Source organism: Fistularia commersonii, chromosome 3 (genome assembly GCF_037954325.1).
Source record: "Fistularia commersonii isolate RoL2024-O1a breed Wild chromosome 3, RoL_Fcom_v1.0, whole genome shotgun sequence".
Classification (NCBI taxonomy): Eukaryota; Metazoa; Chordata; class Actinopteri; order Syngnathiformes; family Fistulariidae; genus Fistularia; species Fistularia commersonii.
This window is the reverse complement of record NC_141286.1, coordinates 21,026,727-21,050,715: the sequence shown is the minus strand read 5'-3', so window position 1 is coordinate 21,050,715 and position 23,989 is coordinate 21,026,727. Positions and strand designations below refer to the sequence as shown.

Sequence of the window (23,989 nt, the reverse complement as noted above, 5' to 3'; positions counted from 1 at the left end):
ACCGCCCTGAGTGCTCCTGTGCTGTTTTCACAATTCCACAATCTCGCTACCCTTCCCCATTTACTACCTCACCCATTCACATCATGCCCTAACTCTGCTGTCTCTCTTATCCTTGTTTGTCCCAACCCACACACATCCCGCCTATTTTTATTTATTTTATTCATTTCTATTTATTTTTGTCACTCTATTTTTACTATTGTTTTGTTCTAGCTATGTATTTTTCACCCTCACTGTTCCTTGATGTTGCCGATTGTCATACCCGATGTTGTCGTTGTTGTTGTCTGCTGTCTATTTATCTGCTGTCTATTTATTTGTGGATTTTTTTTGTCTTTCTATCTTCTGTCTTCTTCTCATATTCATATTTATTTCCTTTTTTTGACATTAAAACTGTTACACTGCTGTGACAAAGGAATTTCCTTATCTTATCTTATCTTATCTTATCTTATCTTATCTTATCTTATCTTACTTCTACAACACCTAACCACTGTGCGTTGAAGTATATACATACAGTGGAATAAATCTAAAGGGGAATATACATGTACATTATATTTGAATGTTATTCTTTACCTGTCCCACATTAACTTTCAATTTTTTATTTATATGTATTTATGTGATTATTTTTCTGTAATGCTGAGACGGTCTAAATGCGTTGTGAATGAAAAAGCCAATTCCTCCCCAGGACTCTTACTTATGTGTTTCTGAATTCGGAACCATTCATCTTTATGTATTATATACATTTAAAGATTTTTGCTTTTAGCATTTTCTTTAAAAGATCAATTGTAAATGAGTAAATGAGTAAATAATGAGTAAATTAGTAAATTAGTAAATAAATTCTGAATGTTTTGTCAAAGTCATTCAACATCAACTTGTCTGCGGAATTATTTTACTGAGGCACAATTTGGAACTTCCCTACAAATGGATGAAATTCCGAGTTCTTTTATTAAAGTAAAAGAAGTTATACAACACCATAGGATATTGTCTCACAAGTAAAATTGACATGCGAAAATATTATTTAAATAAAAGAATGCAAGACTTCTCAGGGAAATACATTCAAAGAGATTTTAGTACACAGTGTGGAAGAATATCCTGTGCAACCTGTATACTATTAATATTATAATGCCGTTATTATGCTGTATGCTATTTTTTACTTGTACATCAGCGTATTTATTTGAAATTCTAAGATTCATGCAGCGTGTTAATAATTGGAGGTATCAAGGCTTGAGTCAGGCGCAACAGTTCAAAAAATTATCCCTTTGGCCCGATGAAACACTCTGAGAACATATATATTGACAACCAACCAAATGACCCTCTTCTCGACTTCATATTTCCCCCTTAAACATTTAAATGACAACCTTATTCCATACTGTATATCTATATTTAAATATATTTAACAGTATATATACAGTTACAGTCATGGTTTCAGAATAAATGTTATACATAAGACTACACATTTGCAAAATAGAAATTCCGGCTTTATTTCCTTTAACTGAATAAAGGATGAACAAACTGGAAAGACTTTCTGCGATTGCTAACGGCGAGATGAGAAACTAAACACATATACAAAGGGCAGAAAAAAATATATCAGATGGATGCCATGAGGTCAAATGTGATTTTTCCAGGATCTTTTAATGGAGGAAGAAGAGTTGAAGAAGGACAGTAGGGAGCATCACTGCTACTGTCACGACCCAAGATCGTCCTGGAGCAGCTGCAGGAGAAGTGAGGAGATGACAGAATTTACTACGTACCAAACATAGAATAATTATATAAACTAGTATGCGTCTCTGGGTTTTACTTGATTACTTCCAAAAATGTCAGCGCATGTCTTTTCCCACCATTAAAAAAAACCATCATAGAATCCTCACAACCTAAGTAAAATGGATGCTTAATAAAAAAAAAAAAAAGTGGGGGAAAAAAAATAAAATCCATCTTACCAGAGGTGGGATCAGGAGTTGCTACGGTTGGCGGGATGGGCGACGTGGGATTGGTGGATATGGGAGGAGGCGTCACCACGAGGCTCACGGGTCCAGATAATAGGGTGCGTGTTTCGCTTTTCAGGGTGTTTTGCAAGACTCTCGAATCAACTTTGCGGTCGCACAGATCGGGGCAAGTCTCAGAGGGTATGGTGGAGATGCACAGGTTGACGTTGCACTTGACGTACATCTGTGCGATGGAAAAACAACGAAATAAATATTACAGCTGTGGATGAACAGCGGAGGGTCACAGGCATTTTTTTCACGTTTGCATTTGTCTATTAACGATTGTTCCTTTTTTTTTTTTTTTTTTTTTTTTTTTGCAAAAACAAACAAAAGGCCGGAGGAAAAAAAAAATGTTAGTTACAATTCATCATGAATACCTTCTCTAAAACATATCACTCCTTCTTGGTATTCCAGAGTGGTCTATGATGCGGTATGACAAAATCATCAACAGTTTATAATTTATGATTTATAATTGAATTATCATATTATATAATCATTATATATTATTGAATTATAATTTATAATTTATGCTATAATTGCATGATAAATAAAATGAATTAAAAAAAAAAAAAGGCTGACCGTGGTTCCCTTGGTATTCATGGAGCTCATATCAAGACGATAGACTTTGGAATTGGATTGATCCGTTACAATCTCTTCGATTTCCCTGGAACTGGAGCACCTGAAAGAGATGATGACAATTGCCATTTTAAATTTGTGCAATATCATGTCAGCCAAAGGCAACATAATGGCAACCGTAGGGATTATAATGATTTTAGTTTGTTTGTGTCACTGACCCATCCTCCAGAATGGGATAGGACTCGAGAAAGTCTTCGGTCTCAGACTCCATGCAGCTGCCGACGATCATCTTGGACTCTTTCACCGTGCAGTTGGACATCAAATAGAGATCCAGGTGGCTGAGCTTGGAACCGACAGGCCCAACTCCGAAGGGGTCGGTGTCTCTTTTCGCACGAGGCGAGAAGGGGACGGACCGCAAGATGGGATTGCGGGTGAAATCTGAAAAGGGGCCCTCCCCCGGGTAGTAGAACCGAATGTCGAACGAGAGCCCGCCAAAGAGCTCCTTCTCGGTAGGCACTCTGATGCCGAACTCGGGGCCCTTGACCTTGGTAACAGGGATGCGGCAGGCCAGAGGAAGGACGAAGGATGGGAGGCGGCTGATTATGGTGTTTGGATGTACGCTTTGCAAGACATTGGTGTAAACCAGCTCAGAGCCTGAGTGCTGAAAAACACAATAAGGATACCATGAAAGAACGAAAGGTAGAAGGGTTAAAAAATGTTGACACAATCGCTGCAACCATTATGACATCACACTTGACGCGGGCATGGACGAGCCTTAATGAATGTTTAAAAAAATTTTAAGCTGACAGTTGAATAGTTAGATAGAAATGGGAAAAAAAAATAGCTTTGAATATAGTTTGACACCCTTCTAAGCTACTTTCACCACATGAGAACGCTAAATGACATACAGAGTATAATTCAATTGATTGATGGTGATATTGTCATGATGGAAAATGTAAAAATTCTATTAAATTCACGTTTATGCCTTATGTTATGTTTCCCCTATTAATGTTGAGTTGGTTTAACAGGGAAACCTCCGTCAAACTTGACTTTGCATGAAAAAAAATAACGCCACAGCAGTCACATGCATTGGTAGTTTGCTCTAACCAAAGAAAACAAAAAAATCCAACCCAGAAAAAAAATGCAATGTCAATTTTAACAGACTCCACGCAATATAATCTCACAAGTACTCTAACCTGATTAGTTTCTTTGTTGCGCTAGTCCCATTGGGGACTTAAATAAATGAAATTAAAAAAAAATCCCCTACCATTAAGCAGCTGGTTATCTCTATTTTTATGTTTGCTCACTTTTATTTTACTCAATATAAAGTTTTGCTCAATGTCCATGACAGTTGTAATACCACGGCGTCGCGTTGCCTATTTGCACACAGCTCCGAATAAAACGACATGGAAAAAACGCAAATTACCACGACTTTGGTGCCGCAGCCAGTCAGGGAAATTTCTGCCGTTAGGTGGGTGTCGTTGTAGCTGACAGGACAGGACGGGCTGTTGAGCTCCAGGTTGTCCAGGTTGATGTTGTTTAAGGAGCCGATGGGGAGCACCAGGGTCATCAGCGTCTTGTCGCAAGTCAGCTCTGCAGAGAAAATAGAGAAAAAAAAAGTGAATTACTTGCACAAAACAAGTAAACTCCCGCTTTAGAAACATTTTGTGACACTGTACTGACCTGTTCCCTCAGGCAGAGCCCCCATTTCCTCTGAAAATGTAAAGAAACAATATTGTTACAATCGAAGATAAGCCCGTCGTCGGCATGCACATGTTGTTCCGGGGCGCTCTGGGTCTTACTTTGGTACAGCCACACGCATCTGGGCTCGGACTGCAAACTGGAAAGAGAAGACGCGAGAGATGTGATATTTATTGGACATTTATTTATACGGGCGGCACGGGAGTACAGCACAACGGAACCTGGTTCGATTCTGACAAGGGGACCTTTCTATCCAAAAACATGCGGCAAGTTAAAATTGGGAAAAATTGCCCCGAGTGAGTGGTGGTCCGTCTCTATGTGTGGCCCTATATGTGGAGATTGACTGGCGAACCAGACCAGGGTGTATCCTGCGTCTTTCTCAATGATAAGCAGCAGAAGATGGATGGATGGATTTATTTATAAGTGTATTTTTTTAAATTCGCACAGAGTATAATAATATATTAATTTTATTTCATTTTATTTCATTTTATTTCATTTTATTTTATTTTATTTTATTTTATTTTATTTTATTTTATTTTATTTTATTTTATTATTTAATTATTACATGTTACGGAATAATTTAGAAAAGCAATTACTCACTCTTGATGTAACATGTTATTAATAATAGACAAGCCTTATGTGTTCACAAACAGGTTTGGGATGCCTTCAATTATGTTTGATGAGGTACAAAAAAAACAAAAAAACAATACCGCTAGCAGTCGCTGGAATTCCCACCTCTTAGTGTTTGCAAGGAAGCAGATGGGCAAAGCCCGGGGCAGCTTGTTTTGGGAGCGAACCCACGCCATGGTGATGCTCGCCATGGAACTGACGGATTCGAAGTCCACCTTGAAGAGCCCGGGAGGCCCCACGACGGCGATCTCCGAAATGCTAAAAGAACATAGGAGAACCTTTTTATTCCCGGCATTTTATAGCAGGTTACTGCACATTTACACACACGAGATGAAGACTCGGCTGTGAAGGCAATCACTCTCCTCCCCCGTCAACAAAACCAATATCCCGAGACGCTCGATCGGCTCCACTCCGACGAGCAGCAAACAAATAAGGTGCCTGTCGCTCCAGATTCATACTTTCAACTTTTACCTGTCATCAATGGATGATGAATATGAGGTGCGTCATGAGCATACCGTCAAAATTGCTTTTTCATTCCATTGTTTTTTTTTTCTGTCCCTGTCAGGGCAAGGTGTCCATCCCTCATGGCGCTTCTTTCAGCAGAAGACACACAAAAACCGGTATTTCCATTGAGACGATCTCTAACTTGGTGTTTTGTGTTGGCCGTTAATTACCTCTGATGCGAGGGTATAATCCAAATAAAAAAGAAAAATAATAATAAAAAAAAAAAGGCAAGATGAGGTAAAATTAAGGACTTCACAAGGATCGATTTCTGAAAAACAAAACCAAAGAAAACAAAAAAATCCAACCCAGAAAAAAAACGCAATGTCAGCTTTAACAGACTCCACGCAATATAATCTCACAAGTACTCTAACCTGATTAGTTTCTTTGTTGCGTTAGTCCTATTTGGAACTTAAATAAATGAAATAAAAAAAAAAAATCCCTACCATTAAGCAGCTGATTATTCTTATTTTCATTGAAAAAAAAAAAAAGTATAAACCATATCTTTAATTGGTTTCTTCTGCCGTTCCCTATTGTTGACAGTTAAAAAAAGATATATTTTAAGGATAATTTCAGATGCCGAAATGGCGGAGATTGGTTCCCTAACCCACCTCTCCTCCGCCGACTGGTAGATGGCGTTGAATTTCTCCTGGTGGTATGGCAGGATGTAAAGCGTCGTGTCCTCGGCGGGGGTTTCGCCTGACGCCATCGGCTCGTCGCTGCAGCTGGCGGAGGACTCCAACACTGGATAGACGTAAAAGATTTATAATTATAGCCCAAAAAAAATATTTTCTTCAAAAATGAATGGGTGGGGGGGCTCACCGGTGATGGAGAGGTGCACTGGAACGGCACTCATCGGGTTGTTTTTGGTGGTCTGGCTCACTTTGGGCATGGGAATCAGGTCCTCGGCCATCAAGTAGACGGAGTACCGGCCCGCCGGTGCTGCCCCGGTGAACGTCATCATGCACTTATCCTGATAACAACATGGATGATAACAACAAATAAGAGTCAAAATTATTTTCGTCCTTTTTTTTTGCTTTCAACTAATTCAACTAAACCCACTGCGTACAGATGGATCTGTGGTTATGTTTTTGAATTTGTTGGTCGAAATCTAAAAATCTACATGTGTGTGACACACATCCGAAAACACAATCAGGAAAGGCTGAGATATTGGGGGGAAAACTGCTTTATTTTGTGTTGTTTCAAGTGTGAATCCAACCGAGGCCTGAAAAATGGATTCAGAGGGCGAGGGAAATGGAATATGTGCGTCACAAAAGAGATGCTCCTTTTTTTTTTTTTTTTTTTTTTTAAGTGTTTTATTTGTAGCACAAAGGGGACTCACCTCCTCCAGCTCGATAAAGGGGTGCAGGGCGCAGCCCACGCACTCGCCCTCGTCCTCTCGGGCGAAACGGCACCGCACGCGATCCCCGTCCAAGTCTTTGACTGACAGGTGGTAGTGATGGGGGCAGTTGGTGCGGGCCCTGCATGACACAAACAAGGTGGAGTCATTCTTTCCTGTTCTTTGTGTCGTCGGAATCCCTTTTTTCTTCTTTTTTTTTTTTTCCCCTGCAACATTCTTTTCAATCAAGCCAAAGAACTAGTTCCAGTAAATTTTTTTTTTTCTGAGCGTCACTGCAGGCCCACTTCCCCTGAACATAAATGAAGCTGAGCTCTTGTTAAACTACATTTTTCTTTAACATCTTTAACGTCCTGTTTAATGTATCTGGGTCGCGTTGTGGTTGTAAATACTTAAAGATTGATGCTAATTATAAAAATGAAGAAAAAAAACAGGCGTAACTTTTGGATTCTGCACAGTAGCTGCTAAATAGATTGTAAAGCCATTTTAGCTCTGAGCTTTAATTTTTTAAAATGTATTTTTAAAATAATTTTTTTGACTTGATCTTTTACACAAAAAAAGGATATATTAATGTATATATATAAAAAAACAAAAATGTCGTACATTCTGGATTCATTACAAATCAACTGAAAAATTGCAAGACTTATTATTTTAATATTGCTGATTATGGCTTACATCTTAAGAAAACTCAGAAATCCTATCTCAAAAAAAGTAATTTTTGTTTTTTTAATTGCATTACAGAAGATAGAGAACTTTATCACAATATTCTGATTTTCTGAGACAATCCTATATACACATATCTATATGTATATATATATACATATATATATGTGTATATATATATATATATGTTCAATCCTTCTTTTCATTAAAGGGTGATTCATCAGCCGTTATTTGTGGCTGGATATTTTTTTCTTTTAACAATGAAGATCTGCGTGTGTGTGTGTGTGTGAGAGTGAGTTCATCTTACCTAAGAGGAGGAGGGAGAGCAACGAAAGGAGGGTGATTGAGGTGTCCGTTGTTACTCCGTACATGAGGCCCTGCGTTCAGCGATACATAAAACTCTGTGTCGGACCTGGAGAGCCAAGGAGAGAACGGCCGGTGTTTAAATCATGAGAAAATAAATTGTTATTCGAAAATATGCACTGAGAAACTGACAATACACGTAACACATGTGTAACTAATGTATTTGTCTAAATTAAATTGAAATGTAAAAAAATGAATGTTGAGAGAAATAAATTACAGTTCTATGAAAGCCTGGATGAGTCTTGATTATATTCTAAATCAATCAAATAAAAAAAAAAAGGGGGAAAAAAAATGTTAAGCAGCCATACAAGGACAAGAAAGTGACAAGCTAGAAATAAAAGTAAAAAATAAATAAAATAAAATAGTATGTAAAAAGTATGAAGTATATTCTAAAAAAATAAAGTAATTTTTTTATTTTTTAATTTTTTAATAAATAAATAATAATAAAATAAAAACATGTCTCTGTATTTACCAATATAGAGGAATAAATAATGTGGAAAGCATGAATGTGAAGTAACGCTGTAACTGATTAGAGTGAGAAGATGTTTAAAAGATTTCTCTGACTTTTTTTTTTTGTCAAACAGCATTCTTAGGTGTTATTTTTGGAGGCTGATAGTGAAGCCATAAATAGCACGAATAATAAACAACAGTTCAAAACATGCCATGAGGACGTCACAGAAAGATAAGGGCCTGACTGTAATTCCTTCCATAGGAATCTGGCTACAAAAGAGGAAAGAGAGAAGAGGGATCGCGGGTGAGACAGGTAAGGTGAAAGGTCAGGCCGAAATTTTCACATCATGAAAGGACTTCCAGACAACAAAAAGTGAGGAGGATGTTCGAGCCTCGTACCCCAGACTGATGGTGCTGGTGTAGTTGCTGGGAACTTTCTTCAGCCACTGCCGGACGCACCAACCAGGACTGGGCTCGCTTCCTTCGAAGGGGAAGGAGGTGGCGTGAACTTCGCAGTCTTGGTCGTCCGCGTCGCACAGACCCGATAGCGACGGGCACGGGTTGGAGGCGATGGCGGTGAAGTGGGCTTTGACCTGCGGTGGGCGACGGGTTTAAACAAAATCAATGGGGACATTCGACTCTCCCGTCCAATTGATATGTTGGCGGTTTTGCATGGCCAAGTGTAGGCAAGTGGAGTTATTGAACCGTCTTTAAATTAGGGTAAAAATACAATAATTCTCATGTTACTTCTTTGATATTCAAAGAAAATGTAAAATACAATAAAATAAAATCGTTTTCCTTCATTTTGATTTCTGCCCGCTGCATCACATCATTATCAAAGCTAGGTCTATAGCACCTTTTTCGTTTATTTAGACACCGTTCTTAATCTGTGCGCCTTTTTGCACACGCTTTGTTTCTCATTATATAATACTCAATTGCTGTGGCGCAATTCCTGGTTCGATTTCCGTCTCCCTAACTGTTCCCCTGGTCTTGCAAGATGGAAGCTCATGGTTCATCCATGATGGGGTTAAATGCAGAAAAAGAGTTTTCCTGCAGGGGATTAATAAAGTATAATTATAGTATAATTATCTTTACATGCCAATGGTAAAACGATGCACGCTTAATATTTGCAGTCAGTGTGGGTGTGTTGGTTAGACAGGGGAAAATATCTTGCCCAGGGTGCCAAAATGACAAGGCGACGGCAGTCAGCCAATTGTCAATGCAGTTCTCAGGTTCCTATTTTTTTTTAGTCTCTGTAGGTGCAGCACTGCAATATACTTCAAATCGGCAATGAAAATTTTTTGAAAAAATAATGTGATATTAGGAATAAATTCTTCAATTATTTTCTCCAAGTGGTTAGTGATAGGTTTTTTTTGTTTTTTTTTTTAAGAGGGAAAAATGTATGCCTACCATTTTGCCCCTATCGTCCCCTTCAGATTCCAGGGGCACAACATGGACTGACATCCCCAGCGAGGAGGCCTCGCAGACGGGGACGAGCAAGACCCCGGCCAAGCTCAGCAACACGATCCCCCGTGAAAATAAATACAGCATCTCTCGCCCCTGTAGAACCAAGAAAAAAAAAAAAGAGTCAGAAAAGATACGAATCAACCGGTCGTTCTCTTAAGAAAAACTAAACTCCCCCTGTGGGACTGAAGGTAAGGCACGCACAACAGGTTGTCTTGTTATTTTCATTACGGGTTAAGTGGTGGTAAAACCAGATCTGCTAATGCCCGAAGGTTTGGCGGAGGTTGGATCGGGGACGTCACAGCAACTGATGACAACCTACCCTTCTGAAAATCACAGGTGTTGTGGACTTCTGAAATTGGCTGGTGTTTTCGAAACAATGAGAAAAAAAACAATAATGTGTGTTGTTTCTTTTTTAATTTCTCATAAGCGGTCAAAAAAGGCACACCAAACAACTTTTTTGTTCTAAAGGTTTTTAACAGGTGACTGGGACTCACCTTTTCAGCTTGGACATGACCTACCCCTATTTCTTTAGTTCTAGCTAAAATAGTTTCAGGGAGCAAAAAATATATATCTGGTATGAAATCAGAAATAACTGAAATGCTTGTCTAAAGTCTGGTTAGGTGTTACATAATTGGTATTACGGCTGCCTATCAGCTGAGCTTCCGGGAGATCTTTCAAGATATGCGACATTAAAGAAAGACTTGTGTCAACAATTGGATGTTGCTGACGTTCACATCTTATTTTTCTTTCAAGGCAAAAAAAAAGGTTGTTGAGAGAGGATATGTCATGTCATTTTGACCAACGACGAGTTTTACTATCCTTAAATAGTGAATTTAGTTGCGATACATGCAATTAAAAAAAATAAAAATAAAAAAAAAATCTAATTTTAATCTTTTTTCAACTGGAAAATTTGTCCAAATGGTGATTAATAAAAAAAAGAAAAAAAGAAATTATCAATTTTTCCTAAAAATGTAAAAAATGATTCAGTGGGTCCCAAATCTGTGCCTGTCACATGTGATGAACATGTGTAGGACGTGAGAAACTTGCCACCGACTGCTCGGGTTAGTTTTTCTAAACTTCACTTTTATGACATGGAAAATGTTGTTATGTGAAACTTACGGATATTATCACTTCATTAACAAGTCTTTTCAATTTTTTTTTTTTTTTTTTAATATTTCACCGGTTGGCAGCTATGGGCGAATCACGGTTGTAATAACAGCTTTCAGGTATGCAAGGTTTTGCCCCTCCTTACACCCTTCAGGTTTGTTTTATGTTATTTTGTGGAAATCATTCCTTTGCAAAGCTGATCAAAATTGTATCGCAAATCATTTCTGAAATTTGATTTATTTTCATGTCTATTTTAAAAAATTGCCATCAGTTATAATGTTACCTGCTCTTCCAGTGACTACTCTTATTAAAAATAGCCTTTTATCAGTTGGAAAAGCATGCCATAGCAGGTTTGTAACTTAATTCTAATTATTTAGATATACACCTTAACATGAATACTGCAAAAAAAAAAAAAAATCCTATCTACCAAATTATTTGGATTCACTGCAAAAAGCAAAGTAAGAACATCATTGTACACATGAAAATTAACACTTGAATAAATCTTGAATCTATTGAGATTGGTGAATAAAAATATTGTAACTCAAGAACACTGAAAAAAAATTAAAGAGATAAAAAAAAAAAAAAAAAAATTTCATTACCTTCAAAATTCACCAAGACGCAAGTTCTTTCAAAACCTACTTATGTTCCACTTGATACGAAGTGTCTTTACTCAGGAGCATCAACAGAATAAGGTTGCTGAGGGGAGGCGTTCTACTGTATATAGGACTTTGGAATTAAGGAGGAGAGTCTGCTTTTGGGCAGAGACAGAATGGGGTTGAACTGGCTGAACCAGAAACAAGACAACAGGTCCACGTCAAGTGACCATCACACAAATATTACCCTGAGGTTAAGTCAATTGATGAGGCATTCAATTATAATACCTTTGCGTGGCTGTGCCGTCAGTGCGTTCCTGCGTCTCTGGGGATGACGCCTCACTGCGTCACAGGAAGTAGAAATAAACAAAACCAAAAAAGAAAGAAAACAAACACACACACAAAAAAAAAAAAAAAAAAAAAAAAAAAAAAAAAAAAAATCACTTAACTCGAGACGATCATTTGTTTATCAATTTTTTCTTTTAATGGAATGTCAGACAAATTATTTTCTTTACAATTGCGGTACAAGATCCCCACTCAAACTGTTCATAGCAAAAATTCTGGTCCTTTTCTCGAAGTTACGTAATACTCGGATAGGTAAAACAAAGGCTTTTTTTCCTTACTGCTTCTATTTTTTTTTTTTTTTTTTTTTAAGAATAACTGATCTTCACACAAAACATTATTATTCAAAATGTATATTTGGCCAGGTATGGAGTAACCAGCCTAAAAGGAGGTAGGGTCCCTTGAGTTTTGTCACCCAAGGAAGTATCTCCTCCTATAGTGGTAGAGTGCAAACAACGCAGCCTCCCACCTCCCTTTCCACCCTGTTGGTGTCGCAGGAGACGCCAGGACAAGGTCGCGTCGTGTATTACTGGCCGTTCTTCACGTTGAGCAGTTTCTCCTGCGATGAAAAGTACAGAAAATCAAAGTTTTAAGACAGAAAGGGTTAGCAAATGTGGTGCTTTAAGCGGAAATAAAAAAAAAAAAAAAAATTGAAAAAAAATAACAAGCCTTACTTTGATCATAATCTCCAGCTTGACGGCATCGGCGGCGAACTTGCGAATGCCGTCGGACAGTTTCTCCACGGCCATGCGATCTTCGTTATGCTGCCAGCGGAAGCTCTTCTCATCAAGCTGTATCTTCTCCAGATCACATGCCTTGGCTGCCAAAACAGCGAGAGGAGAAAAAAACAAAAGAGAATTAACACACGTGCACACCAGTCCCCACAGACGACGATTCACCTGAGGCACTCTGATGTCTCTTGGCAACTGAGGTCAAGGTGCAGACATGAAAAAATGCCGACGAATTGGTTTACTGGTTTAATATGCTGCATGCGCGCCCAAAGAAAACTTCTGTAAACTATTGACACTATTGGGAAGGGGCATATGACTGAGTGTCAGAAACACCTCGAAACGTATACTGAGAAGGTATGCTGCAAAACTTGCTCAAAAACAAGCTTTTTCTGGAGGGGGTTTTACTTTGGAGTCGGATGAGAATAGCTGGCATAGCTCGGCTTCGGAATTGGGACGGTACCTGTCTCCGCACTGAGGGTCTGCGTGACGGCGCCGTGGTCCTGGCTGAGCTCGGCCAGGAGCCCCGGGGAGATGGTGAGCAGGTCGCAGCCGGCCAGGGCCTTCACTTGCCCCGTGTTCCGGAAGGAGGCGCCCATCACCACGGTGCTGTAGCCAAACTTCTTGTAGTAGTTGAAGATCTTGGTTACACTGACCACTCCTAATGGGGGGTGGGGGAGGGGAACAGCACACGCACGACGTGCGCACATCAGTGTGATATAACAAACCTACCGAGGAGAACCGTGCATCAAAAAAACCCCAACCTGCATGCAGATCCAACTGAATTCTGCACTTCCTCTCTATTTCTTCTCAGTAACATCAGAGAAAAGTGATAGCCTACACCTCTGACTCAAAAAAGGATCAGGACTCCCTGGGGTGCGTATTTTTTTTTTTTGGGCCGGGGTCACATCTGTACTACTGGCCTGCAATAGTCACTCACTTAAAAAAAACAAACAAACAAACAAAACCCTCTTAAACAATCACTTGTATCCTCAACCTGTGAAACAAGATGGTCACTTCACAATTTGTATCAACACCTAATCTGAAATCAATGAGGAGGGGAAAAAAAAAAAATCATAGTTGATGTTAAGACTCCATTAGCGTTCCATTGTAACATTGTAAGGGAAGGTGCCATGTGTCCGGACAGACTGAATATCATGAGTGAGTCATAGTATTATGAAATCATGAGACCAAGAACTATTCCTGGTCTCGCCTACTGATTGTACATTATGTAACATTTAAATAACTTGTTTCAAAGGCTGGGTGTGGGTGTTGCTTGTTCTGGTGTTTTGCCATTCATCTTAAGTTAGCCTCTCCGATTAAAACGTGAGGAGTATGATTTGGGGCCGTAAAATCACGTTCGTGTACACGCTCCACTTGAGCAAATGCCAACACCTTGTGCGGCGAGGCCACAGAAATTTTTGGCAGATGCAAACCGTGTGCCGCTGTGACATTAGCGTGTGCGTACACGGACGCTACCTGGGTCTTCGTGGGGCTCGAAGCTCTTGCGATCTGTGTTCTCCTTGTACCAGTCCAGGATGCGCCCGACGAATGGCGAGATTAGCGTTACCTTGGCCTCAGCGCAGGCGACCGCCTGGGCAAATGAGAACAGCAGCGTCATGTTGCAATGAACACCGTGCTTCTCTTCTAGCTCCCTGGAGAGGAGAACGTGAGGGGGAACAAAAAATAAATAAAAAAATATTGATATATAAATACATATAAAAAATGTATATTTTATATAGATCTATAAATATTATAACTTTTTTTTTTTTAACTTCTTAAATACTGGGAAGTGACCCTGGGGAACATGCTCACGGTGTAGTATTAGCTCACGGTGCAGGTTTTTTTGCACCGAGCATGCGTATACACAGCACAGAACAAGAAATATGAAGTAGAGCAAACAAAACCCAGAGACACACCATGGAAAATATCTAACAGGGATAACAAGATCAGCGGCGAGAGACTGAGATAATGAGACAAACAAAGCCAATGCGAAAGCTAAGATGAGGAAATATGATAAAGGGTATGTAGCACTTGGCTTCATTTTGACTAAGGTGGGAGACGAGGAATGACCGGTGTGTTTACTGTGTCTAAAAATGTTGGCAGCTGACAGCATGAAGCCAAATAAATTAAGGCGTGACGTGAAAACGTTACGCCCCATCACGCCGATAAGCCGCGTGAGTTTTTTCAGCGAAAATGAGCCGAATATTGGCAACACTCATCAATCATGAAGTACCTCTGTGAAAGCTACATTCATAAAGTTATTCTTTGTTGCAAGTTGATCTATATTTCTTTCTTTTTCCTTTTCTTGAATGTTAATAAGGATACAATGTTGTGCAGAAGTGCACATTTTAACAACTTTATAGACAAACAAAACTGTAATATTTTCTTCTTCCCAGGGTAGGGCGAGGGTAACAGAAAAGAACTGAGAAGCACTGGAGTAAATGCAAATTATTTAGATTATATCACCACTCCCAAGAAGCACATTGTCCTTCTGCATTGACGTACACCATGGCATATCATACACATGTGTCACGGGTGATCATGAATCAGTTGCAAATAGTAAACAATAAAACTTGACCTGACGGGGGACGTAATGGAAAAGAAAATAATTTTGAAAGCCTTACGGGATTTTAAAATGACATCAAATAACCTGTGAGCAGACAGGTATCACCCCCCAAGAAAAGCATTAAAAAAAACAAAGAAACATTGAGGTGTGTGTGTATATATATATATACACACATATATATATATATATATATATATATATATATATATATATACTGCTCAAAAAAATAAAGGGAACACTTGAACAACACAATGTAACTCCAAGTCAATCACACTTCTGTGAAATCATAGTGTCCACTCAGGAAGCAACACAGATTCATTTTGACTTGTTTTAAGGACATTACATCAAAGTTGGATCAGCCTGGAGTTTGTTTTTACACTTTAATTTTGAGTGTGATTCCTAATCAGACCTCCATGGGTTGATACAATTGATTTCCATTGATCATTTTTGTGTGATTTTGTTGTCAGCACATTCAACTGTGTAAAGAGCAAAGTATTTCATACGAATATTTCATTAATTTAGATCTAGGATGTGTTTTTTAAGTGTTCCCTTTATTTTTTTGAGCAGTGTATATATATATATTGTGTGATCAAAAATATTGTGCAAACCTGCGAGATCTCACAAATTGGGGATGGGGAGGAGAGACAAATGTTCGAGAGATCTCAAAGAACTGTTAACATGATGAGCAATGTTCTTTCTGATGGTCTGAGTGGAAACGCAACAATTGAGTCGGAGGGGTTTATTGAGTTTTATTTTGACCTTGGCTTAAAACAAAGAAATGAAAACAGAGCTTGGCAGTAGACACAGGGTTTGTAGATCTGTCCAAACTATTGCAGCTGGTTCTTTATTAAATCAACCAGGAGCGCAAGATCCAGTACGCTTTGTGCTTTGTGTTCTCGCTAAAGAATCTTTTAGAGGTCTCTCACTAATATCAGACCCATGTCAACTGCCAAGCGTTGCTTTAATAGACCCAGGCCAAAATAAGAATCCGATTTCTCTTTAGTTGTTCATTGCTTTAAAAAAATGTGACCTAGTTTGTTGATGAATAGCATAAAGGCAAAGAAACACAACAAAACATGTTGTATGCCGTGTTACTTTATTTTAAATTTCACTAAATCAAAGGGTTCTGTGGCTTTTCCACTCTTTGAGCGGTAAAGGTTGCTGACCCCTGCCTTAGGGGCTTTGTACAATCTAGATAAAATATAAAATTCTGTCATGTCAGACTTGCATTGATTTCAGGCAAGTATATAAAAATGGAACATCCCTGGTGTATTTCAAAAGTGAATTTCGTTTCAAAGGACACTTTGGTCATGTTGTAACATAGGGGAACTGCGAAACCGACATGCCGTCAAGTGGTGGGTGAACTCTAAAACAACATTGGCCAATTTTTTGTTGGCACTGTGGAGAATCAAAAAAAAAATAAGAAAATTTTCAGCCTTGGCTTCAAACAGGAGGACTAATGTTGGTTTCATAGAGTAGAGTGTTGACAATACTCGCATCAAGTTCACTGAGCGCATGTCTCCACGGCAACGAACACAAACAAGCAAACAAACTTCTTTATAAAGGGAGAACGTTTGCATTATTCTCACTGTCTTTGCTTTTCGACCATTTGTCGAGTAGTTCCCTTTGATTCCACACCTGTGTTTCTACTCGGGATTGGGAAAGTCTCGTTGTAACCAACTCACCTTCCGGCTTGGATCCCCTCCCACGTGGACGACAGCTTGATCAGCACTCGCTCCTTGCTGATGCCCGCTTCCTGGTAGAACGCGATGAGCCTCAGAGCCTTCGCCACCATCTCATCTTTATCGAAAGATAGCCTGCGAGAAGCAAAGGGGAGAGTCCGTTTTGGGATGCAAAAGTCTTTGTTACAGCTTCTTCAACAATAACCATACACTTTTTTTTTGTGTGGAAAGCTGGACATTATTTAGTGTTGACCATTTATGTGGTAGAAGTCAAAGTCCCCATAGGGATTAAAGAAAAACACAATCGCTTTATGAGAGATTTACCAACACCTTGATGCTGAATTTAAGGAACTAGCCAAAGCTATTGTTCAGCTTCGATGTTGCGGACCAAGACTTTGAAAAACTCGTCTGTGGTTATATTTCCGTGTTCAAAGGGCCAACAAACATGTTTTGGGCAAATGGCTGTTCCTCTTCTCAAGGTAGTTGTAGTAGAAATTGGACTCCTACTTAGAATAGCTTGCTTGGAGCCTTACTCAATTTTTCCAGAGAAGTATATTTCCAAAAAGAACTGGTACAACAGGTTATTGAATAACAATTTAATTAAAAGAATCCATAATAAAAGAAACCTATTGTGTTAGGACTCTGGTCAACACCCTGAGACTCTGGGCGGGATGTTCTGTGGCGGAAGCCATTCTGCGTATTACGTAAGTCGTATTTTCATTCAGCGGTGGCACGCAATAATGTAGATAGTGTTCTCGGGACATACGGCGTGCGCTTACCTGGCGTCCACCTCGGTGGACACTCGGCCCGGGACCTTCTTGAGGATCTCGAGCCCGAAGCTCACAAACAGCTTGTCCATGACATTTGCGACCTGCACCTCCTCAGACCTGACCAGAAAGACACGACACGATAATGACAAATCCACTGTGCATCTAACTAAATTAATGTTTTTTAATGCCACTTTAAACAAATTTAATGACATGTCCGATTGCGGATGCATTTATTTATAAGAAGGTCAATCATTTACATCTGTAAGAAATTTGACACAGTAGCTAATGTGTAGATATGATCTTCTGAGTGATAATGGGACTAAGGAATCACATGGATTTAACTTTGTGTATGATTATTTGGTGCACATTTCTCAATTCGTTTCCTTTTTGCTGCAACTCTGGTGTTGTCACTTCATGCACAGTCTGAACACCAGCTGTAAATAATAGCCATTTATGGGGCTCTACTTGCAAATCATCACCGGTCAAAATTATTAAATGTTTATAGAGCTTTATCAAACTAAATTGTGAATAATGTTTTCCCCATCAATTGTAACTACATTTTTAATGCCTCTATACGTTGAATTTGATGCTTTTTAATTCTCTTAAAGGCCTTAATTTTCACAAAATCTATTCAATGTCTTTTAATGTTTTTTAATGACCTGCGGAAATCCTGTAATATTCAAAGGTTTTTTTTTTAAGCAATGTATCAATCGCAGTATTTCCTGCCGACAACGAAACTCTTCTTCCGGGGTGGCGCAATGCAGGAGGCAGAGCAATCGTCTTCGGACCCAAACTTTCCTGGTTCGATTTCCAGCTCCTCCGACTGTGTCGAAGTTTTGTTAAGCAAGTCGATGGCAGCCTACTTTTCATGGTTCATCCATGATGGATTCATCGCAGTGAATGAATTTCCCCATGGGGATTAATAAAGGATAAATTATTATTATTATTGTTCTTATTTGCCAAAGTAGGGGAAAATCTCTTTTCAGATTAAAAAATAAAAAAACAGAGAATGTCCCGAGGGCGAGGAGAAATGTGAGAAGAGCTACATATCAACAGATTCTAAATAAACCATTTCCCTATTATCTGACACATTTTGTTTTTTTTTTTTGTAGGTGATGAAATTGCAAAAAATAATCACAACTAATTCAACTGCACACGAGAGAACACAGGATTTTAAAAATATGTGGTAATCAAAAGAGACATAAAAAGGCTTTTTTTTGGGGGGGGGGGGGTGATTTGACACATGTCCAAGAGAACGTGTGTCGGAGACGGAAAATACTCTTGGTGTTGGTTATTTTATTTGTTTATTCATTTTGACTCTTGAATATCCGTGAAGCCTTACCCGCCTTTAGCGATGCCATATTTGATGGCCTGCTCGAGCAGGTGCTGGTAGGCCGGCATCTTGCAGGCGGCTAGGATGAGGGAGGGGTTGGTGGTGGCATCTTGGGGCTTGTACTCGTCGATGGCTACAGGACAGAATAAACAGCAGTTTGATGCTCGTGAGCTGGGGCTTGACCAGTGTTACATTATGAATATGATGAAACTAGATGCTAGACTAGTCTTTGTTTTTTATTTCTTTGCACGCTTAAAGTTTGTTTAAGTTGTCAACCTATGCAAAACAGAACTTATATCCGCTAATTTGAGAAACAACCCCCCCCATCCCAATGTAACATGGCAGTTATAGTTAATACACTTGTACATAAATACTGTTTAATAGCATCTTCCTGAGTGGTGACAAGGGAAATTAATAAGCTGCAAAAATACAAACAATGAAAAAAACAAAACACTGACAAGTATGTACTGAGAACAGTGAAATGAGGGAATTAGTTTGAGCCTGTTTGAAATAATGATGGCCATTCATCATCCTCCCCTGCCTTATAACAACACAAGAAGGATACACCCTGACAAACCATCTAAAAACTAAAGTGAAATCAAGACGAACCAGACTGGGACTCTGAGGAGAGAAAATGTCGCCACCTACTGTGGAAACTGAACCAAGCGGGAATTGAACGAACGCTCTGTGTAGGGAAGACAAGAGGAAAATTATAATGGGTTAAGAAACTATTAGAAGATACATAGCGGGTGCTGAGTAATAGTTATATCAGTTTCAAGTCTTCTTTTTTTTTTAAATCTGTTTCTCCAAAACGAAATGCATCCTGTTGACAAGGCAGGGCGACCAATTTGGATTTGTGTGTGAACGACGGCCCCTTTAAACAGTTGCTTTGGGGGGGCAGGGGGGTTGTTCAGCAGCACCAGTCAGCGCTGCCAACTCTTCGGCCTCTGATGGAACAAAGCCCGCCTGTTTCCATAAATCATCTGCAGGTTTCTAGAGCTTTCCATCAATTGGAAGAATTAAGTTTTTTTTTTTTCCCTCCACTCAACAAATGACCTGTTCTGGAGAGATTGTTTTATGTGGAGAGCAAAATTTCACGACCCAATCCGAACGTCACACAGCTGCGGTCTGTTTCGCCAGAAATCAGCAACCCGTGCGAATTGTGATGTGGATGTTCTGACTGTTTTATCGTTTGCTTTTGAATAAACAGCTTTATCAGAGCTCCGTACAAGATGTCAGATGTTTACGGTTGGAGAGGCATGTTGGGACTTGTGTACTGATATGAGGAAAATGCATTAAGCATCTGAACAGATTAGAACATCCGTGAAATCCATTAGTTCAGTGTTCCTGCGTGTATTTTAACACATTCCGCCATCGTCTCTGATATGATGCCAAATCTGACACTGAAAAGGAAGTGGAATCCTTGTTTGCAGCGCAGTTATGTCATCCTGGCTCAGGCACCATGAACCCTACAGGTGAAGGGGTTGCATGGGTGCCTGGATTTTTTTAAACTGTCTTTTTTGGTAAAGAAACCTCTCTTTACACTTCGGAAAAACACTCGTTGTCATTCAGATTTATATCCCCTCCCCACCATTTCCTGATTGGATTGGATGTTCTCCACAGAATTTCTGACATTTTAAAACGCACTGCATTGAATCGTACTGCTGGGTTCGGTGAAATGTGCTTTAAACATAAACTTGCTTTGTCTGGTGTGACGGGAGTGAAAGGAGGCACGACATGCTGACATGTCAGCCTGTCCGCTGTTGCCATTATTATCATGTATTTGCTTCGTTTTGGGGTCAGAGCTGCTCGGCTAAAAGGGATGTAATTCACCAGACAAACTGTGGACTGATTCGGGTCTTTATTGGTGGCGGTTTGTTTAGTTCAATCCCTTTTATATTTGCATGTTTATTCACCTGCTGGTAGCTGTTTGCAGCCACATCTTGCACATGCACCTGCACAAATCTCAAGCTCACACACCTCAACGGCTCCTTGAGAACACTGGTTTAATGTCCAGAGATGAGTGTAAACACCTGCTCTCATATCAGATTTCATTTAGCTGCTAGGTTAGGCTGAGCAATGGGCGTTCCAGTCATTGTCAGGATGCCATCGAGCGTATGTATCCATTCAGATCAATTTGATGGGTTTTCTATGCTGTACTTTTTCTCCTGCTTTGTCCCCACCAAAACGAGTGGAGGCTATTTTTTTGACTCGCTGTTTATGCTGGTGAAATCGACCACATGCTTGCTGCCGCAAGGGAATTTGGATGGTTGCAAAACAGCGCAGCCAAGTTTAAACAGGTATCAGAAATGAAAGTCCACACTGGTGAAAGTTTGATTAATTTGGTAAGTGGTTGTACATTTCTGCGCTGATTGACTTCTTGTTGACTGCATAACCCTTGCGCTATTACTGTCCCCAGCGCCATATGGCAATGCATCCAATAATCAACTCAGATTGTTCTGTAAGCACCTAGAAACATGGCACAATTAACAACTGCGAATAAAAGAATCACTGAAAACACCACAACACTGACAAAACGTGACCCCCATGAACCCTTTAATGATCATGGCTGCTTTACCAACAACTATTGTTAAACATTTCACAACTTGTGAAAACATGTTTTTTCCCCGACTGATATGTGTAACTCAAGAATGCAATGTTGCACCATGTTGCACTTCTTGGGTTAAACGGTCACGCTGCTTGCGACCCTGATGACAAGGCTTCTGAAACCAGACTGATGCTAGATTTTCGAGACCCCTACCAATGCAACAATCTATAAGCAAATATCCTAAATGTAGCTCAGACACACACAGTATGCTATTCTGAGAAAAACTTTAATCACTGTTAGGGAAATACAGTTAAAAAAAAAAAAAAAGACAATGTATTCAATATGGGAAATAATGTTATGAAAGGAGTGACAAAAATTTGTTAACATCTCGCTCTGGTATGTGTTCAGACACATCTAGCTGTGTCACTGGAAGAATGCTTAAAAAAATGTGAAACTGATAAGGAAACCTTAAAAAAAAAAAAAAAAAAAAAAAAAAAAAGCCTATGTAAATATTAGAACTCTTTGAATATGTAACGGATTTTCCAGACCGCTACAATTATCCTCATTGTGGATTGTCTTAATAGGTGTGTTCAAAACTGATTTCAAGCTCAGTTCCTTTCACAGGCTGACAGGAATGATAAAGGTCATAAGTGTTTTTTTTTTGTCTTGCTTTACAGTTCAATTTATATACGCGCAATGTTATAGAAGTTGAGTATTTGCTCTCTCTATATCTATATACTGTTATGTCTGCATCAAAACAGGCACTGCAGGCTGTATGTGCATCTTCCCCCATCCAATCTAATTTTCTATCTTTGTTTCTCAGTGCTGCAGCAAATTGCATACATCCTGCCCCGCAGACACAGCAGGCTGCTTTGTCAACAAACACCGTTCCCAATTTGATTATATTGATGTAATAACATGTTTAATTAGCGATGCGACATTATATGCACAAGTAATTTATGTAGGCTCTTTCGATCTACCCAAATGCAATCTTAGTTAAAAATGGTCAAGTCAGTGCCAGATTGGCGTTACAAAACTGGAAATTGAGCAAACACTTGCAAAAGAGGTCCATCTTTTTTTTTTTTTTTTTTTTTGCAAGAACACACCTGAAGTAACAAGGCTCACCACACGTTACCCTGAAGGGTGTAAAATGACCAGCCTCCCATTCTCATCCCATTACAAAGAAATTCTGTTGTGTCATTGTGAGTCTGCAAGCAGCTTCAGTTTGCATCACCCTCTAACTGATTTGCTTAACAGACTTCCTTGTTCACATCTACTTGGAAACATGACCCTTTACTCTGTGAAAAGAAAAGGACAAACAAAGAAGAATAATGTGCTACCTTGTGTGTACAATAATTCTGGGACATACTGATGATGAGGGGAGCTTGAGGGACTGCGATGAATATTATTAATTGTTTCTGACATAGGAATTGATGTTTACTAATTCTATTCTTTCAAATGGCCAGAGGTTTCAACAGTATACATGACACTCCTCAATACTGAATCACAAATAATAATGGAATATTTATGATGGAAGAAATCATGCTGGTAGGCCAGGCATTGGTTATCTGATTAACCGTTTAGATCAGGACAGATAACATTTACACTTTGACCACGGAAATAGGACGTGCAACATAGATCCTACACAATGTAGCTCAAAGAACAGTAACTTTGGAGTTTGTGTTGTTGCATGTCAAAAAAATACTGACAAGTTACTCATGGGCTGTGAATGCTAGCTGTATTGGGTTTGTTTGCAGGGATGAATATGCGGCGCTATATGAAAACGGAACTGGCGTTAATAAGTAAGCCAAGTTTGACACCGCAGCTAATGCTATGTAGCAGAGATAATCCGATTATCGGTGTGTGGCTAGCAGGGCTATTTAGCATCACTAGCTCGCATCCGTGGACTGTCTTCGATGCTAATAGGAGTTCCCAGTCTCACCATGACTAGCACTTTCGGCAAACAGGTCGACGACCTTTAACAGCTGGCTCCATCCCTGTCACTCGCTAGGCATGCTAACGGCTAACACTAGCATGTGCGGGGAAAACCGGCGTTTTACCGTTGAAGTCGCCGGTGTCCGCTACCACCACGGTGTGCTTCTTCAGCTGGTTCAACGCCGACTCCATTTTCAGCCGTTTGTCTGGCGACGCATTGGACATGTTGAACACGGACAGGGACCCTTTTATACACAGAAAACACGTGAGCGAAACGCGGAACGCGAGTGTGTCACGGGGGAGAGTGCGTGCAACAGCGTGCGCGCGCAAGGAGGAAATAGCCGGCGGGAGCGCGCGCCAAACTTCACGGAAGGTCGAGCCGAGGCGAGAGGCTATTAGCTTAAAAACAACCAACGGCGTTTATTAAAAAAAAACAACAATTTAAACATTTTAGTTAAAATCTCGGTAAAGCAATATAATTTAAAATTGGTCAATCCCGAGGCACCGAGAGGAGGTTATATCGCCCCCAAGAGGAGAAGCGTCTGCTCTACCGTACGGGCCCCGAGAAAGTAGAGCAACGGACCAAGAGGATGCTAGCTAGTTACAAACATGTCAGTATGTCATTAAGACTGGTTTATTTTTGAAAATACTCTTATCAATTAAAAAAAAATATCCACATTCAATACTGATAGTTTCTA

General features: G+C 39.6%; 2 protein-coding genes across 2 annotated transcripts; both read right to left on the bottom strand.

Moving 5' to 3' along the window:
• Window positions 1–920: 920 nt before the first annotated feature.
• On the bottom strand, window positions 921–11,476 carry LOC147235818 (uncharacterized). The gene is made up of 15 exons (XM_086144068.1): window positions 11,391–11,476; window positions 9,628–9,777; window positions 8,617–8,810; window positions 7,712–7,816; window positions 6,727–6,865; window positions 6,207–6,357; window positions 5,996–6,128; window positions 4,989–5,141; window positions 4,355–4,392; window positions 4,236–4,265; window positions 3,979–4,145; window positions 2,771–3,213; window positions 2,556–2,655; window positions 1,932–2,160; window positions 921–1,705 (listed from the first exon to the last, which is right to left on the bottom strand). The coding sequence occupies exons 2-15, from the start codon at window positions 9,766–9,768 to the stop codon at window positions 1,626–1,628; spliced, it is 2,103 nt and encodes a 700-aa protein (XP_086000194.1). The 5' UTR covers window positions 9,769–9,777; window positions 11,391–11,476; the 3' UTR covers window positions 921–1,625.
• A 369-nt stretch (window positions 11,477–11,845) lies between these two features.
• Window positions 11,846–23,620, bottom strand: taldo1 (transaldolase 1). Its single transcript, XM_086144067.1, has 8 exons — window positions 23,417–23,620; window positions 18,818–18,941; window positions 17,485–17,592; window positions 16,709–16,840; window positions 13,934–14,109; window positions 12,918–13,115; window positions 12,401–12,546; window positions 11,846–12,285 (listed from the first exon to the last, which is right to left on the bottom strand). The coding sequence occupies exons 1-8, from the start codon at window positions 23,514–23,516 to the stop codon at window positions 12,253–12,255; spliced, it is 1,017 nt and encodes a 338-aa protein (XP_086000193.1). The 5' UTR covers window positions 23,517–23,620; the 3' UTR covers window positions 11,846–12,252.
• Between the last annotated feature and the right edge of the window lie 369 nt (window positions 23,621–23,989).

Excerpts from the sequence above, each read along its gene's own strand:
- LOC147235818 (XM_086144068.1), bottom strand. The coding sequence starts at position 9,768 with ATGCTGTATTTATTTTCACGGGGGATCGTGTTGCTGAGCTTGGCCGGG. Across the intron at positions 4,393-4,988 it reads TTCCTTGCAAACACTAAGAG|TTTGCAGTCCGAGCCCAGAT; the intron begins GTGGGAATTCCA and ends TTCTCTTTCCAG. Across the intron at positions 4,146-4,235 it reads GGCTCTGCCTGAGGGAACAG|AGCTGACTTGCGACAAGACG; the intron begins GTCAGTACAGTG and ends TTTTCTCTGCAG.
- taldo1 (XM_086144067.1), bottom strand. The coding sequence starts at position 23,516 with ATGTCCAATGCGTCGCCAGACAAACGGCTGAAAATGGAGTCGGCGTTG. Across the intron at positions 17,593-18,817 it reads TATGGCATCGCTAAAGGCGG|GTCTGAGGAGGTGCAGGTCG; the intron begins GTAAGGCTTCAC and ends CTTTCTGGTCAG. Across the intron at positions 12,286-12,400 it reads AGCTGGAGATTATGATCAAA|GAGAAACTGCTCAACGTGAA; the intron begins GTAAGGCTTGTT and ends TTTTCATCGCAG.